The sequence below is a fragment of the Nelumbo lutea genome, chromosome 2, assembly GCF_056320005.1.
Source record: "Nelumbo lutea isolate HS-2025 chromosome 2, American lotus-T2T, whole genome shotgun sequence".
NCBI classification, from domain to species: Eukaryota; Viridiplantae; Streptophyta; class Magnoliopsida; order Proteales; family Nelumbonaceae; genus Nelumbo; species Nelumbo lutea.
The window spans coordinates 5,258,609-5,272,798 of NC_142685.1; the positions used below are offsets into that span (position 1 = coordinate 5,258,609).

A 14,190-nucleotide genomic window follows, 5' to 3' on the forward strand; every position below is an offset into this window, starting at 1 on the left:
TCCCAATAGTGGTGGATCATAATCCTAGATGGTTTAGAGGCATAAGACAAATCACTCTACCAATTTTATAACACTCAAGGGTTCAAGTAAACTGAATCATTAAGTTTTCCTGGTGAGTCTTCTAGAAATTGCAATGTTAATATTGATCTCCTAAATCAAGAAACAACTTTACCCTTTCCCAGAATATGCAACATTTTCTTGAACTATATAAATTAATTGGGCAATTAGTTTTGTAGAGGCTGGTCTGAGCCCTTATACAAATTTAGTCATTTTTATTGAAAATTAGAAGAGATTATTCATGAAGAGAACATTAGTTTAGTGAAAACAACTTCTTCTTCTAAGTGCTCTATCCCTTTGTTTTAGCTCTAACTGCAAGACTTCTCTTTCTTCCTAATTTCCTGCCTATTGTTTGGTGGATAGCCAGCTTTTTCTTGCTTCACCTATATCCTACAAAGCTCACCACTAGATTTAGAAGTTGTTGGAATCTGTACATGTTCTCCATCAAAATGACATTTTTTGATTTCCATTCCTCATGAGCCTCAGGGGCTAGGATCCCTTGGGTTTCTTTGAGCAAGAACCTGTTTGACGGTGTTCAAGGATTTTCTCATATATAGGAATTTACCATTTTTGGGCCTCTAGGTTGCTTCCCTCGGATTTGTGGTTTCATTTGCAACAAATTGCTATTTAAGTTACACTGTTTTTGGCTGGTTTCCAAGAGGAACATCTTGTAAGATGGATCCCAAGGTCAGCAAATTACATTGGTTGAAGAGTGTTGCATGGATGTGAAATTGGGAATTGGAATATGACGTGTTCATGAGTCTGACTTGGTGAATCCAAAAAACTAGGATTCTTTTACGCATCTTACATGAACAATATTTATTTTACTTATATACGTATTAAATATTACAATTTTTAATATTATTCTTAAAACTCATAGAACTATGTGAAAGTAATAACTTAAAGAGTTAAATTACAATTTCCAATTGATGAATTAAAATCACAGCCTTCGCCTATCTGCCATGTGGCCACACTAATTGTTTTTCATTGTTTTCCTAATTTCAGTGTTAACTAGAAAAGATCCAATGAACAATGGGTCATAAGTTGTGTAAATTTGGAATATACAAAATACCGGAGTCTCCTATTGAACAGTTCAAATGGTTGGATCATCACTACATAGAGGCATTTAAAGTGAGAATTTGTTATTTTGGAGAGTCAACATGGTGATCATTTTGGTAAATTTGCCTAGTCCACACTATAGCTGAGTCAGACATGTATTTTGGAGAGTCAGACATCTCCAAAGGTGGGGTGTCCATGTGATACCGATAACACTACAGTTTAGCAAGAGAGGGGGTGGGGATGGCTCTTTTCTATTGGGGGTGGTGGGAAGGCAGCTGGGCCAGTCTTCTCTGATTATTGTATTTGGTTTGGTACTGTCTGATCCAGTCAGCATGAAAACCATAATCTCCTTATCTGCTAGTTAGGGTGTAGGCAATATATCTTTCTTGTTATTTATTAATTATTTTTTGATCATGTTGCTGTTCAAACAAGGATTTTGAACTAACCTGTCTAATCATGATGAATGCCATTAAACATTTTCCTCAACTTTGCAAGAAAAAAGGTCTCTTGAGAAATATCACATAACTAAGCTTACATTGCGTTTTAAGTCTAAGTGTTTTCACTTGATTTTTTGCATCAAATTTTGGGAGAGTGAGATGTTTTGGTACATAATCTAATACATAATAATTTATTGCACTTTTAAACACATAAGCACCACTAGGTTCCACACAGGAGTGGAAATGCCCCTTTACTAAATATCTTTTTGAAGCTCTTCCCAACACCTCCATGCACATAACTCTATGCAAAGAGTAGTACAAACATTTGTACTTGATTCTGCCCAACCAAACAGGATTTTTGGAAGGCAAAACCAAAATGCCTACGTGGTGCCTAGCTGGAATTTAAGTGGGAATGCAGCACTGATGCAACACCAAGGTTCCAAATACCACATTAGTGTTCATCTCTTCTTCACTTGGGATTGGGAATTTTCCATATAATATCTATAGTCTCTGCTGACTTCTTTTTCCAAAGGAAAAATTTTAATTACACTGATATAATAATTGTGTTTCTTATGATTCCAGGCTCTTGATCACTTCCCAGAATTTTTTGAAGATATTACACTTAAAGATTTCATGCACGCACATGCTATAGGTAAGCAATTTGATATGACCTGATTGTTAATAATCTTTTTCATCAAAAAAAAAAATCTTTCTTTCTTTCTTTCCTTTTCCCTTTGATGTCATACTTCATTAATCCATCAAAAAGGTGTCATACTTTATAAATTACATTTTGTTTGGAATAATTTTCTAACCATGAGGGAGATCAGAAGACTTTCAAGAGAGATTGGTCTACTTGTTAGATGGGTTAGAAGGTCGGTAAATGGTTTATCTGATACATTAGCCAAACAAGGGTAAACAGGGGAGAATTATTCTGGGCTGAGTTGTTATACTGAACTCTTTTGGGAGTTTGGTTCCTTAAATCTAGGGACTGAACCAATGTATTCTTACTATTAAGTTAATTTAATGAAAGTTACTGTTTCCTATAAAAAATCTTTGTTATCATTTAAAAGAAGTAATTAGATTTCATTGCTCATTAGATCTCTTGAAAATGGGCTCCCAAATTTTATTGCATAATGAAAATCTGAAAAGCGTTCTTAGTAGAATCCCACCTTTTTCTGCAGCCTCATTCTTTAATAACTCAATTGACCAACTTTGAGTCAACTCCTGCAAATCACGTCTTTGACCAAATAATCTTCAATGAACCACTTTTATGGGCAGTGTAATAAATTTTCTTAGAAGTTGGTCTTGCCACTGAACCTCATCTAACATTTCTGAAACCTCATTAATTTCATCAAATGAAATTGGTCAGTTGTGCTTGAGGTGCTGAGTAGATGCCAAGACCAAGCTCATTAAACCTCTCTTCATGGTGAGAATATTCACCCTGGTGAAACGTGTAATTGGTAAATACCTTGGCTGAACAGTAAAATTGAACTTTTTGTACCAGTTAACAGAGCTTGAGATTGTAGACTCCTTTCTAACTGTTAGAATCGACAGTACAAGGGTAGTTTGGTTATTTGTCTATTTAATTAAGGTTGAATTGTCTATTTTTTCTGGGTTTAAGTTGTTTGTTCCATACTTAAAGAGGGACGGATTTGTCTTTTGTAATCTAATACAAAGAGTATAAATATAAGGTGGGTTGGCTGAGAGGGATTGACTTTTCCTCTTCTCAGACCGAACCGTTTCTTCTTCTCCTCTCTTCTTTCTCTTCTTCTTCTTCCTTCCTTCTTACTTATCTCAGACATGGGACTGAACTAGTGCTAATCGAATTATTCACAGTTTCACACTAACATTGCAAAGTTCATCATAACAGTTGTTAAAGCTCAGAGGATCTGTTTATTTGTGTTTGATTGGATCATAAACTTTTTCCATAGGATGGCATTTATGTTTGTTCCTTAGGGGCTGTACTTAAGTTAACTAGTTTTGTTTTATGTAGGCTGTGCATTTGGATTCAGTTGGTGCACTCATTTTTCTCATACAGTTGATGTAACGAACTAGACAAACTTTGATATCTGTATTTGGTATTCTCCTATTGATGTCCCTTCTCTGTTTTTCGTGATTAGGTCTGACTCTTTAACAGTTGACTATAAAGCCATTTTTTAATTTGTGATGCCTAAATTCCATAATGCAATGTATTTTGTTCATTTGGTTTTTATTGTAGATATGTTAGTGAGATGATACTAATGTGCACTTATTGCATGAATGAATCCTGATTTAGTAATTTATTTTTATTAATTATCTGCTAACCTTCCAGTTGGATCTCGTGCATGGGGAAGTTCGAAGGGCTTATCTCTGGTATTCTTCTTGTAATTGTATATTTATCATTCATGTGCTGTTTCATATATATTCAATTGGCAGCAAAAGATAACATCTGTTTTCTTTTTTTGATAAGTAATAATAAGCATTTTATTAAAGATTGAATTAGAACTATTAGAGGATACAACATAAAATATCCATAAAGAGGCACGAGCTGCAGCCTCAAAAACAAAACAAGATTACAAATGAGCCCAGAATAAATGATCCCTATGCACCCTTGCTTAGCTGGAAAGTCTGCCAGCCCATAGCTGATCTCTTCTCCCATTGAACTCTCACTAATATGTTGGAAGTTAGCCACTTGAATCTTCTCATTGCCCCCCTAAAGGACCAAGCTACAGTCTTTGGCTCCTTCAACCACCCAACTACCAGTTTAGAATCACATTAGCAACCTCCCACAGTTCGGCCCTCTAGTAATCTGTGCTCCCCGTAGAACTGCTTGAATTTCTGTACTAACCGCATCCCCCACTTCAATTGGACCAGAAAAAGGCAACAATCTGATCCTTTGCATTTCTAAAAACTCCTCCAATACCAGAAGGCCCAGGATTACTGAGGCTGCTACCATCAAAGTTTAGCTTGATAAAGCCTTCTTCATGGGGCTTCCAATCTGCTATAGGCTTGTTCTTGACCAAAGAAGATTTTGCAACCAATTCCCAGTTTCTCAAAAAAGATCCAATGCTTTTGGCCCAAATGATGGTACTGTTCAAAATGCACTCCCAAACAGTAGCTTCATCCCTTTCCTCCCAAATGATACCATTTCTTTCCTCCCAAGTGTCCATGCCAAAGCATCCCTAACATATCTCCACAACACTCTTCCTCTCCTCTTAGGCCACCTAAAGGCAGTTGGGTTGAAGAGTCCACCAATCTGCAGTTGCACAGTCCACCTACATCCAAAAAGATAACATCTGATGGGACCTTTTGCCTAGTAATTACTAAGTCACAGAAAACTTGTAGGTTCCTTTTGCGGATTTTTTGAATCATGATGGGGTTTCAGAGGCACTGCTGTTAAGTGATGAAGACAAACAAACCTCAGAGGTATGCTTTATTTGTTGTTAGTTTTTCTTTTTCTTTCTTCTTTTTAACATCAGTTGGTGACATAAAAGTAGCAATATTAGTGACACAAGGGAGAGGTGGGATTTCTAGGGTTGGGTTTTGGGGTTTCGTCAATTGCCCCTAGAATGATTTGTGGATTATGTAATAAAAAACTAATAAAGACCTTGGGCATCAACCATAGGGTAACTTCCATACAGGTTTAGGGCAGCTTTAGGGTTGTGGGAAATGGGAATGACCCTAATTAAGAGAAATAGCATTCCTGAGGTGTTAGTGTTTTGTCGAGGAACAGGTGACTGTTTGAAGACAAATCCAAATATCGAGGTGTTGGTGGCCTCAGTAGGTTATTTTGTCTCGGAGTGGGTTCTGGTGAGTTTGATCTGATTAGTAGCTCAAATTTGGGGGAGAATTTTTGGAATGTACTTGAAATCCAGAATTGTAACAGTCATTAGTATGTATTTTGACTAGTTGTTAGCTGCTGTGTCTTGTCAAGGTGACATCTTGTCACCTCCTTTTTGTAATCTTTTTTCTATTAATAAAATTTTTATTATTACTCTTCAAAAGAAAGGTGAGTCCCCCCTATCATAGCTATGGACCTATGGAGCTATTCATCCTAGTGATAAAAGAATACCTCTTTTTTTACCTTCGGGACAAATCTTGAGTGTCAAATGTGGATGCAAGATTCAATGGTACAGAAGCAAAATAGGTATCAAATTCAACAAGCAAGAATTTCTTCAAGAAAGAAGAATTTTATAGGAATAACTGTAAGAAATCAAGAAAGATTCAAGGAGATTCTAGAAGATTGCAAGATAGGCAAGAAAATCCAATAAAAATGCAAGAAATCAAGAACTAAATCAAGATATAACAAGAACAGTCCAAGATCCAAGAAATAATACAGAGAAATTAAATCTGACTGCAAGAAACGAGTAATAAAGTTTAGACTTTACCTAAGAAGAAGCAATAAGAAAAAATAGAAAACATTTCAAGGACACCAACTCTTGAATCTAAAATTCAATTATTATTGGATAAATTAATCAGTCTATTTTCTGATGGCATTACAAATACTTATTTATGTAAGAGAGGGGTTCACTAGCCCTTAGAGACACTGTCTATTTTCACTAAAATGACTACAATCCTTTCAAAATATGTTGGGTTTACGAGATCTTGGTCTCATTGAATAGTTATTAAAAAGAGAAAAGTTTTGGTCCTTAAAAATTGGCTAAAAGAAAAGCGACAAACCTACAATTTCAATAAAAGAATTGTCTTAAGTGGGACCTACATGATAAGACGACCTAAGAAACCCATTGACACACTAAGAAGAAAAAATCTATATTTAGAGGAGTCAACCCAAAAATTATAAAATTGCTACTTAAGAGCATTGCCGAGTGATATTATGATAGTCTCAACCATCCACGGCCTCCCAGAATAAGGAAATTTCAAATCTCTCTCATGTGAATGGAAATTCTTATCAATTGATTGCATTGTCTAACATGTCTTCGCATGCCATAGGGGATGGACTTTTTAGAGATTGTGGGCACATCCACTTCTAGTTTCACTAAATTTTCTTCCCCTTATACACTGTTACTGTGTGTGCAGGTTATTGCTGATCGGGATTATGCTCCTGGTGAAGAGGTCAGGCACAACTTATTTGAATATTTCTTGTTCTCCTTTAAATAATAGCACCTTGTTTTTGAGAATGGCAGTTTTATCTTCCTATTTCAGAAATGACACTTTGTTGTTGTGAAATTGGATGGTATTTTCTTTATTCTTTTGATCAGAAAAACTATCGACTTCTTTGAACAGAAAAAAACTTGATAATAGATTATTTAGAATTTGATCTATATGTCTCTTCACAACAGTACACAATACAGGCGAGAATGGCAAGGGTATGGAAGCACTTATGAATTTCACATATTATAAGAGTCATGGAAGTTGGATGCCTGATTGGCATCCCTCCAAAGAGTAAAAGTTCCATGTAATCATAATTCCTAAAAGGGGCCCGTTTAATAGTAGAACTCAATCTAGGTCTGCATGTCCAAGGCCCCATAGCATCTAGTTCCCACTTTCAGTTTGCAAATATCTTGCTTGTGGGTTAACTGGATTCCTCTTAACTGTTCAAACATTACAATATCGAAGATGTAATCCAGCTCTCATGTTTTCTATCTTCAATTTCGGTACATGGGTATTTCCTGTAATGAATTATAAAAGTAATATAATATTTGATAAAATATTTTTCTTTGTAAAAGGTAAGTATGGTAGTCATTGCTTAAAATGGACTGACATTACTGTACATAAGATTCTGTACCCTGAGAATGTACATTGGTAGAACATCATCACAAAAACAAATTATAAGGGGGTTCCTTAGAAGTCTTTGAGAATGACAACCAGGAGTGACGATAGCCCAAAACAAGAAGAAATTCACATCTTATCCCTTAGAGAACTTGTGACACACAAACAATACTTGATATGAGGAGATAAATGAAAAAGTGGTTAGTATAGTGTATTTCTTCAAATTTAAATACTATACAAAAGCTTCAAATTTATTACTCTGTAAAGTCTAGAAAAATTCAAAACAATTATCCGTCCTGCATATCATGCCCTTTTCTTTCATCCAAAACAATATCTAATGCATTTATTAATGTATAACAGATTCAAAAGATTGTAAAAGAGAGAATGACCTTCCTCCCCTATCAATGGAAGGACTAAACAGCAGCTATTATGGCTGACAGTCCAATCTACAAACAACTACAATAATTGTTACCCTGACATGCCACTCCCTGATTTCAAGTCACTCTATACCCTTCTTGTAGCTGGAATATCACTTAGGGTGTTGACAGACCTTGGAACCCATCTGAACAACTTTTCAACCTAGTTGCTTGTGACCTTGCTTATCTGTTTTTGTCATTGTTGTTATTTGCTTTTATCAGTTTGTAGTTCATGGTACTAGAGGTTTACTCGATGCATTTATTACATTCAGGTCCTAATAAGATATGGAAAGTTTCCAAATGCTACATTGTTGATGGATTTTGGTTTTACACTTCCTTACAACATTTATGACCAGGTCAGTTTGTATGTTTTTATAATGGTCAAAATGATATAAAATATATGTAACATGTATGGTGATTTGACATGTGCTGTTCTTGTTCTTCAGTCTTTGTTCATAGGGGGACTTTTTTAAACTTTTTTTTTCTTTATATTACCACGTATTATAAGAGGTTATGCTTTTGATATGACACTTCTAAACATATTTTTCAAAAAGAAGAATGAACACTTAATATCATTTAAAAGTGGATCAAATATAAGTCAAATAGATCTTTTTTCTCACTATGAGAATTAAACAACGATTTGTAAGGATTACAAAGTTATTCCAGGGGAAAGTTTGACCACACAATATACATTTGTGGTACTGGATGTGCATATTAGGAAACAAAAGAGAGTTTGGGGAAGAAAATAGGTGTCCAAGAATTATTTGGGAAAATTTAGAAGGACAAAAATTTAACTCAATTTAGAGATAGATTGATAGTAGAGAGTAAATAGAATTTAGATGGAAAGGCTAATGATGGCTTGAAATGGCAAACTGGATATAGTAGCAAATGATGCCTTGGGAGAATCTAAAGGAAAATGGAAAAGTGCTAAAGAAACTTGGTGGTGGAATGAAGAGGTTCAAAATATAAGTAGATTAAAATGAGCATATTGCAAAAAATGGCAAAAGACTAAAAATGCGGAAAATTGGGAAAAATATAAAACCATAAAAAAGTAAGGGAAGTCAAACTTAGGGCATAAGTCTGTTACAAGTCCCATATGGTCCCCACCATTCCATGGCTTCACTAATCTTAATTAGGATTCTAGACTTGACGTTAAATCTACATAATGTAGAAACAAACACTTATTCGTACAATAATTACACTATATTCGTCATCATCATCATCATCATCATCATCATCATCTAAGTATTGTCCCAACTATATGGGGTCTGCTACATGAATCCTGTTTCTCCATTCTGTTTTTATTCAGTGCACAAGTTCTATCTATTAGCTAAAGGTAATAGAGATGTAACAGTATAGAACTTGGGTTACACAGTGTTTGTTTCTTTCATTAACTGTTTCAATTTTGAGAGTTCAATGAAAAAAATTATAGACCTCTTAACAAGAGAGCATTAAGTGATAAATGTTGGTGGTTTATCTTTATTTCCTTCTCATATTTTCTGTACATCGACATCTTCTTTCTCGGTACAACATTGATTAGCTAATTTAGTTCACTACATGGTATTCTTCATATGTTCTACATTTGTTTGGATTGTATCTTCTAATTAAGTTTGTTGTCAGTGTTTGTTTTATATACTCCAAATTACATCCTCAATATTGACAAAATGATCTGTAATTACTGTCAGGTTCAAATTTGTGTCAGTGTCCCCCAAGGTGATCCTCTGCATGTGATGAAATTGGAACTTCTGCATAAATATTGTATGCCAACACCCACTGATGGGCATGGTCTCAACTCTTTTAACTGTTCTTTTACAATCAAGTTGGTACTAACTTAACAGATCTTTACTGTTATTTATGTTAAACCCTTCTATTAACAACACGGAGTTGGATTTCATTTGTTGTTAAATTCACTACTGGACTTTCTTTGTAATTGTTTAAATAAATTTTTAAAGATAGATAGGTAGAGGGAGGGGTTAATACCTAATTTTAAATTAACAAGGATAATGACAGTAATAAGCCACATCAGATTGAAAATGCAGCATATACTTCCAAAACTGAAGGAAAGTAGTAAAATGCCATTAAGATGCACTGACAACCCAGTGCGGAGACCCTTGGACCTCAGAATCAGAAGGTGCACCCATTGACCCAAGAATGCGGAATTTCTCTACTTGATACATGTGGAGCAGCCCACAAGTTTTTGATCCTATCTGCATTCTTTTTTTTTTTTTTTTTTGATAAATGAATAATGATTTTATTAATAAGAAAGGAAGTGTACATCCACCCTAAGAGGAGGCATGAGATGTTACTTCCCCTTAGAGGTGAGAGCATAACCAAACTCTTAATAGAATACAATCATAAGGTAGCGCAAAATTATTCAACCCTTGAGACCCCTTGTTTGGCCAAAGAATCAACCATGGCATTTGCCGATCTGCTAACCCACTGAAAGCTGATTGACATATTCCTTGTGAGCCAATTAACTTTCTTAAGAAGATCCCTATAGCCCCAGAAAACTGTTTCTGGACTCGACAACCAACCCACTACCACCTTAGAGTTTCATTCAACTATCAGATTTTCCACTCCTAGTTGGTTGACAACCTATGTTCCTTGTACTGCAGCCAGTATCTCAGCCCTTGTAGAATCCCCAACTCCCATTGATCCTGAAAATAGGGAGACTTGAAGGAGGCACAAGAGAAGGTCCCAGAGGGAGTTAGGGTCCATAGTCTCTTATCCTTTTCAGAGGGATCCAACACCACCCGGTCTAAGACTTGAACTAGACTCATGACATTTTCAACCTCTACATCCCTCTCAGAGGGTCCATAGTCTCTTATCCCAATCAAACCCAAAATTAGACCGAGAATGAACCAAAAAATTGAAGTGTTTTAAAACGTGGAGGCATGATGCGAGGCGTTCCACTACCTAGAGGCGTGAGGCGTAAGCCTCCTTAAGAATGCAAGAGGCGTAAGCCTTCCGAACACAAGGAGACGTAAACCTCCTTAAGAGGAGGGGGTTAGGAGGAAGGGGAAGAGGATGAAGAGGAAGGGGGGATCTCATTTTTTTTTTTTAATTTTTAGTAAAAATCTTTTATGTTAAGAAGAATAAAGATGCATGACATTATTTCTCCTATCTATGTTCTCACGTTTGTTATTCTTTCTGAAAATGTTTACCTTAAAATAGGGAAGTTCGGTCTGCTAAAGGGAAAGGGAGAGGAATTCCACAATCGCTCCGTGCATGTGCTCGTATTTTATCTGCTACCTCTATTCAAGGTGCTTCTTTCCTCCCTCCCATCGTGTGTGTGTGTGCATGCGCATGTGCATGCATGCATGCATAGTTAGGTGAATAGGTGGATGTGGAAATTATATCCTTTCGAGCACACAAGTTCTTGATTGAAGCTTTCATCTTCAGAACTTAAAGAATTGGTCACAGAAGCTGCACAGAATGACGGAAGGCTTGCTCGACGGCCTTTAAAGAACAGGAGTAGGGAAATTGAAGCTCATAAGCTCTTACTTTTACAAGTTTCCAACTTGATTCAGGAGTACGGTGCATCCATTGAGGTAAATATTTGACCTATGTTTACTTGGTTCATTTATTATGGGAACCCCTTCAGAATTTTTATCAAAGTGGAAAAAGGTTAGTACCAATTCAAAATTCATATAAGATGAAGAAAATTTGTAGCCTAATACTATGATTTAATGAATGCACCCAAATTTTTTCGCAGTCTTAGAGAAGCAGGCAAAAAAACTGGGCACGGGCTTTACGTTGGCCTATCGACGGTTTTTCTTTTCTCCTTTTAGGGTACAATTGACCAAATTATTGATACAAGTTGTCCAGTTTTCAAAATGTTCATATGCTTATTTTATTATATGTAGAAGGATGAAAGTTTGGGATTGATTCATTCTTTCTGAATGCAGAAAGAAACCATCCACTATACTGCACCCTCCAAGTGTACCATGGCAAGTCTATGTAATAACTCTAATGACCAATGAGAAGGAAAAAAGATCTTCAGACCACAATTTATCAAAAAAAAAAAAAAAAAAAAATCTTAAGACCACACTCAAATTGAAAATAACAAGATTATGCCTTTTAAGGCTATTGGACGGAATGGTTTTGTGGATGGCCCATGCAATTGACAAACTTTCATGCAACTGAGAGCTTTGCTCTCAAAGCACTTAACTTGTTCTATGATTCCATCTATCGGAAAAGTCTCAATCTTTTCACTAAAAATGAAAACGAGTGTTTTTTTTATCTGCTATTATCCAATGGTAAGCATTCCCTACCAAATCGGGTCTGGGTTATGATACATGTGATTATGGCACTCAAAGCATTCCCTACCAAATCGGGTCGGGGTTATAATTTGATCATGGCAATTAAGATAAGGTTCCTTACAAGATAGATGGTCTGGATTTGGCACACAATTGACAATCCATCCCACCTGTGGAATGTTGAGAAAAATCTTAGTTGGGCCATTTGCTTTACCTTTTTTTTTTTTGTTGATAGCCTTGAAAGCCATTGCTTATTTGTTATTTTGTAAATTTAATCATATCCATTTGGACTTGAGCAATAAGAATGAAATGCTCATTTATTGAAATCAATTGCAACTTTGGTTACTTATAAAAAAAAAACTACTACTTTGGTTACTTCTTGACATGCAAATTGTAAAATGCTTACGGTCTAAGTTTTTCTAGGTCAATGAAGTTAACCAATGTTTCTGTGTGTATCACGTGTATGTACAGTCACTGGGTCCTACTTATGCTTCCTCTGTTGGTGTACTTGCTCTCCGAAGGAAAATGGCCCTAGATCTCCTTACAGGCGAGCTTCGTGTCTTGAGATCAGCATCTTCATGGCTGAAGAACTACTGTGCCACATTATCTGGAGGAAACAATCATGCTTAAAGAACATCACAAATTTGCTTTTCAGGAAAAAAAGCTAGAGGAAGATGGTGGAATGGTCCACAGATCGACTGCAAGCCCAGAAGTACCATTCCGGGTGGGTAAGTTGGTCTAGCTTTTAGCTTCAAGGTTCTCCCTTATGGGGCCAAGCTGCTGGGCATTTTTTATGAGCCCAGGAATATGCCTACTCTCGCTTGGAGGTGATGAAGAGAATATTCTAGAAAATGTTCAGAGATTTTTTTTTTTTTTTTGTATTTTATTTGTTTCGTTATTTTCTATTAGTTGATTATTTTTCTAGCAGGTAGTCCTTGCCGGATCAGGGATGAATAGAGATGAGCCATGTTGGGTTGCCAGGTGTCCATTTTGTCTCTTCAAACTATCTTGCTTTTTATCCTTGTATTTTCCATGTTTCTCTGATCTATTAATATAATCTCGTTAATCGTTATGGGTCAAAGAAAAAGAAGAAAAGACAGTTTCTTATGGGTTCCTGCTGTTTAATGAGTTAGTGAAGAGAGTTTTTGTTTCAGAGAAGTACGGATACACACGATGCATAATTTGAGTTTGCATTTGCAGTTGATGTGGATTCTTCTCTCCGTACAAGCACCATCAACCCTGTGATTCAGGGTTTCTCTCCGCCACCTATTTCCTTTATTTTTTTAGGATGACTTTGTTTTTGGTGTAAATCTAAATTAACGTAAAATTCTACCGTTGGTTTATAATTTATACGCCTTTGTTTCTAGTTTAAAAGTGAATTGGTGTAAAATTCTACAGCTGATCCACTTTTTCATGCATTTGTTTATCGTTCTTTCATGTTTATACTAGTGAATGACCTCGTATTAGATATGGAGAATCAATAATGTTAAATTTATATTTATTAATATTTTAAATAATTATTAAAATTTTAAGAAATATTTATTTCGAAAAATAGCTTTTTAATAATTATTAGAATATGTATAGTTTTCTTTTGTTACGATACGTAGAGGATTAATGATAAATTGAGATTGATAGAACGTAGACAGAAGTGGTTGTGGATAACCACTTTTGTATTTTTTGTTTTTTGTTTTTTTTTAAGAATTGATTGAAAATGGTGGTAGTGGGGTGTGGGTTTTAATAGCAATTTCTCAGAAAATGCCATGTGTCTAGTCTTACAGAATGGTGGGGAGTTGTAGCCTAGTAGTGGGTTGTAGGTTTTAGTAGGAATTTCTCATAAATTGTCATGTGTCTAGTTTTCTAGAAAATAAGAAACCCACTTGTCTGAATGGTGGGGGTTGTAGCTTGAAAACTTAACATTCCTTTAATATATATATACACCGTTGGTTTATATTTACATGCGTTTGTTTCTAGTCTAAAAGTGAATCGATGTAAAATTCTACACCTGATCCACTTTTTCATACATTTGTTTCTAATGTCAAGTTTACATTGAAAATCGATGTAAACGGCATCTAAGTATCAAAATTTTCCATCGTAAATGGATGTAAATGATACATCAATTTTATTGTACATTACTCACATAAAAAATCCCCCGAATGATCCATTCAAATTTAAAACCCATTGACTGACTTTTACATTGAGGATTTTTTCCAGTGCAATCATATGTAGTATGGAAAGAGTACTAATGCCAAGTAG

At 35.5% G+C, this 14,190-nt stretch overlaps 1 protein-coding gene across 24 annotated transcripts in view; it reads left to right on the forward strand.

The window, feature by feature from the left end:
- The window catches only part of LOC148868234 (SET domain-containing protein), a 28,199-nt gene extending 14,888 nt beyond the window's left edge, over positions 1-13,311 (forward strand). For 2 of the 24 annotated variants that reach the window (XM_088972970.1, XM_088972987.1), the window contains 12 exons: positions 2,136-2,205; positions 3,865-3,905; positions 4,878-4,958; positions 6,570-6,605; positions 7,951-8,034; positions 9,364-9,497; positions 10,853-10,941; positions 11,081-11,229; positions 12,409-12,484; positions 12,593-12,661; positions 12,870-12,918; positions 13,092-13,311. In XM_088972970.1, coding sequence (XP_088829096.1) covers positions 2,136-2,205; positions 3,865-3,905; positions 4,878-4,958; positions 6,570-6,605; positions 7,951-8,034; positions 9,364-9,497; positions 10,853-10,941; positions 11,081-11,229; positions 12,409-12,484; positions 12,593-12,661; positions 12,870-12,918; positions 13,092-13,182 — 969 coding nt within the window. In that variant the 3' untranslated portion in view covers positions 13,183-13,311. Of the gene's footprint in view, positions 1-2,135; positions 2,206-3,864; positions 3,906-4,877; positions 4,959-6,569; positions 6,606-7,950; positions 8,035-9,363; positions 9,498-10,852; positions 10,942-11,080; positions 11,230-12,408 lie in introns of all 24 variants that reach the window. The other 22 variants (XM_088972982.1, XM_088972985.1, XM_088972978.1 and 19 more) reach the window with 22 other exon arrangements.
- Positions 13,312-14,190: the final 879 nt, after the last annotated feature.